The sequence below is a fragment of the Gavialis gangeticus genome, unplaced genomic scaffold (assembly GCF_001723915.1).
Source record: "Gavialis gangeticus isolate Ggan-Ray unplaced genomic scaffold, GavGan_comp1, whole genome shotgun sequence".
Lineage (NCBI taxonomy): Eukaryota > Metazoa > Chordata > Crocodylia > Gavialidae > Gavialis > Gavialis gangeticus.
Window position 1 is genome coordinate 145032680 of NW_017729024.1, and position 4409 is coordinate 145037088.

Here is a 4409-nt window from a genome sequence, read left to right on the forward strand (position 1 = left end):
GAGGGAGGTCCTGCATTTGGGCTAGGAACCTACGTGAGCGGTCAGACCTGGCTGACTGCTTTTCCCAGCAGATGTCTGGAAAGTTCAGGTCACCCATGATGACCATGTCCTTTGACCTAACTACCTCCGTGAGCTGACTTAAGAATTCCTGGTCTAGCTCTTCCCCTTGGTTGGGTGGTCTGTAGTAGACAGAAAGGGTACTGGTTCACAATGATCCACATCATTTTATAATACTTACTTATTTCACCAATGGTGGGAATTCTCAAAGTAGCCTCAGGAGATTCTCCAGCTGAGTTATATGCAATAACAGATAACACATATGCTTCCCCAGGTAAGAGAAGCCTAAACTTTTTATCAGTAGTATTGTGTGTAGACCCAGTGTGGCTTGCATTGTTTTCTGGAATATACCGTATTTTGTAGCCATGAATACTCTCAGAAGATGGAAATTCTTCCAATAACTGTTTAAAAAAATAATATATAGAAGCATGTGTTTGTAGTACTCTCTATCATCAAAAGCATACTTAAAGATATAAAGCATAAATTCTACCAAGCCCCCCAACATTTTTGTTTCCTATTACTAGATCATTTTGATGTACAAATTCGCGTTAATCTGCTCTACAGTGGGCATGTCTACACAAGACATTTACTGTGGAATTTTCTAAATAGCTCCACAGTAAAGTCTCTACATCCACATGCGTGGCCCTATTAGTTGGCAGTAAATTAATAAGTGCTGCCATGGGTTCGTATTTGTAAATATAAATACTATCCTGCACTGGTGTTATTAACTGTGCAGCAACACATGTGTAAATGCTGACGGGGATGGCTGGGGCATGAGGATGCTTCAGTGCAAGGGCTGCTTGCTGGTTAGCCCCATACTGAAACAATCTCATGCCCCAACCAGCCCCTCCGCAGCTTGTTGAGCCAGGTTGGAGTGCCCTCGGCTGACAGGCTGACCCCCCAGACCTTGTGTCAGCTGGAGTTGTTCTTCACTAGGACAACATGATGTGGTCCCATTGCATGTGTAACACATGTGCAATAAACTCCAGTGCAATATGCGCTGGAATTTATTGCTTCACATTAATTGCAGGTATAGATGCACCCCATTTGCCTCATCATCTCTCAACCTACTCACAGCACTCCTGAAAAATGTGGGTTCCTGAAAAATGTAAATGGTGTTCTCATTTGAATGGCAATACATGGAATGCCCTTCCAGCTCACAGCTACTACCTAAATAATACCTCTAGAACAACTTGATGTACTACTGTTAGCAGGTACGATGAATTATTTTCTGGATAGTTTATAATGTGATGTTATATTATGTTCCAAGAACAGATTTTATTGGGTTCAGGTAAATGGCAAGTCTTAAAATACCTGTTATAATTAGAGCTGGTCAAATAACAACAGCTGATAATATCAAGTAATTTCTTCATAGAACCAGGGTTTTGAAATAAGGCAGTCAATTCATCAAGATAACTGGCTAATAAAATTATTTATTTCATGTAAATGACCGATTTAAATTAAAATAACCTCCATATTTCAGTAGCATTGGAGTGATGATGTAACCGTAATGGATGCAGCTGTCCAGGAAATGGCAAGGATTTTTGTGCGTTATATCTTTTATTGGACCAATGGTGTGGTTGGGATAGACTTACAGCATATACATTCACTCTCCCATGAGAAACTCTCCTGGGAGCATAGGCGGTGGAAGCGGGGGGTAACGGAGCTTAGCCCTCACAAATGCAGGGCAGTGGTAGGGCCACAAGGCAGCCTGGCTTCAGGCTTCCTACAAATGCAGCAGAGATGGGAAGGGGCGCATAGGCAGTGGTGAGGGAGGGAGTGGGGCTAGGGCTGGTGGAGGGGCAGGCGCTCAAGGCAGGACTAAGTCCTGAGTGGCTCATGTAGGGGGTGTGGCTCCTGCTGCTACATGCAACCTGGGAGGCATGGGGGCTGCATGCCCACAGATCTGTGTGGGACAGGGTGGGTTGCTGCTGTGGCCTGGGGCCAGGATCTTCCTAGCAGGGGCAGGCAGGACTACACTTAGAGTGGGTGGCGGTGTCGCTGGGAGGGGTCGAGTGGGCTATGGCTGCAGCACTGCAAGATTCACCATAGCCCCCCGGACCCTGCTCCCAGCACTGCCGCTGCCCGTCCACAGCACAGAATGACCCCCCCGCCAGGAAGAGCCCAGCACTGCCCCAGCCCCAGCCTGCAGAAGCAGCCTGCCCTGCGCTAATCAGGGTCACGAGCCCCCACTGCCTCCCAGGATGCATGCAGGAAACCGCCGCCCCTTCCCGCATCCCTGGATGAGTCACAGCTCTGTCCTGCACCCTGCCCCACCCCGCCCTGGCTATTAGGACCTGGTGGGACGGGTGCAGGGGTTCCAGAGGCTCTGTCCCCTCCAGCCCAGCAGTGCAGCTGAGGCTGGCCCCACTCTAGTCCCTGGCTCTGGGCACCCCTGAGTAGTGCATAGCTGGGGCCAGAACAGGGAGGCAGCCAGGGCCGGTGCAGCTGGGCCCAATGCGGAGATGCAACCAGGGCTGGGGCCAGGAGGCAGCTGGGGCCCGCACAGTGTGGTGCCAGGCAATGCTGCTCTCCCTGCGGCCCTTTCCCTTCCCCCCCAACAGTCTTTGCTGTGGGGGGGAAGGAGGAGAGCATGCGCATGTTCAGACCCCTAATTTTTTTCTTCTCCTTCCACCTATGTTTGGAAGCGATTTAGCCCTGGTTGTTCCCTGGTTATTTTTCTCTTGGAGTGGCCATTTTTACCTGGGAGAAAAAGCCTGAACATCTGTACTTTCATGGTTTCTCCTGGGGAGAGTAACAACTCTCCCAAGAGAAACTGTATGTGTGTATGAGATCTTAGACAAGCTTTCAAATGCAGTGCATTCTTCTTCAGGTCACCTGAAGAAGCTTATCCCAACCATGCAGTAGGTCAAATTAAAATGGAAGTCTAGCACCAAGTGTTATGAAAGCAAACTGTTACCTATCAGCTCCTGTCCAGGACAGTCATACTGTGACAATTTTAATGGAGAAGGTTTCAAACAAAGAAACAAAAAAAACCCTACCACATTTTCTCACATACAACATACCTCCAAAAAAGCATGCATTTTGTTTATAGAAAGTAGAATGCATAACATAAGATTTTTACAGAGTCATGGATAACTCTGTGACACAGAGTAAGTCTGCCTGGGAACACAGGGGCTGTGTCCAGATAAGCACAGATATTTAGTTCCCCGGAGACAAGTAGCTGTGGCACACCTTGCACCACAGTTACTTGTCCCCAGGGAATGTTCATGCCATGTGTGCTTTGGCACATGGCAAGTTACCCCAGGAGTGGTAGGGGAGGCTGGGGCCTGCACTGTGCTGGCCCCAGCAGCTTTACCTGTGTCCTGGGGGACTCCCAGGGCTGCAGCAGCAGTTATCAGCCAGGCTCCACCCAGCAAGACAGCCACAGTGTAACTTTGTGCATCCCAGCTCTGCTTTTCAGTGGTGTTTGCTGGGGGATATCCAGGGCAGCACACCCTTGCAGCATGGAGAACACCTAACTGTGCAATATGTGACAGTGCAGATGTGTTTATGGCACCACATACTGCATGGCCATGCTTGTCTGGATGTGCCCAGAGTGTCCAGGGAGTTTGGCATCCTAGGACAGTCTGGGATGCCATACCAGGAAGTTTCTGCTGCCTATTCCAGACTGTCTCCTGGGATGCCACATTTCTTGGACATTTTGTGTCTCCAGAAGAACTTACTTTGTATGACACAAGATTAGGCCCCAGACCCTTGCACAGGCAGTAGCAAGACTGTTAGTTCTTTTACTACAAATAGTTCTTTATATAAGTTCCTGCAAATAAAGTGTTGTTTACTCATCACAGGCCTCATCAAGATACTACCAGAAGCTCAATTGCTGCTTCTGGTACAAGCTACAGTGCTTAGCCAATAGCTACAGCTATGAGAGGTTGAACACAAGACTCTACCCCTTCAGCTGGCTGAACCAGACACAAGCACAACCGTCTTGGCAGCTGGATAACATGCACAGCGTCTCCAAGCACACTGCTTTTCCAGTGAAGAAAACAGATTCCCAGGTGGATCCAGGAGGGTACAGTGGTACAGTTGCACCCCCCTTTAATTCCTGCACCAGCCAAAGTTTAAAGCCAACTGCCTAGCAGTGGCAGCAGCACTTCTATCCAGGCAGCTAACAGCATAAGGGGAGGAGAGGGAGCGAATGAGGCAACTGCCTCACATGCCAACTTGGGAAAAAGGGAATTGGAGGAGCTGCAGCTGCAGGCAGCCACACAATCACAGTTGTGATCATGGTAGCAACCAGAAGTCACCACTGCGCCTGTGCCCTTGGCAACCACCCGCATCTCTAGTTTGCTGCAGGCAGTACTGAGGTAGTCAACTGACTTCATGGCTCA

At 48.9% G+C, this 4409-nt stretch overlaps 1 protein-coding gene across 1 annotated transcript in view; it reads right to left on the reverse strand.

Annotated features, from left to right (window-relative positions):
• IL31RA (interleukin 31 receptor A) overlaps window positions 1-4409 on the reverse strand; it is a 95032-nt gene that overhangs the window by 37417 nt on the left and 53206 nt on the right. Inside the window, exon 8 of the mRNA XM_019517843.1 lies at window positions 239-458. Coding sequence (XP_019373388.1) covers window positions 239-458 — 220 coding nt within the window. The remainder of the gene's footprint in view (window positions 1-238; window positions 459-4409) is intronic.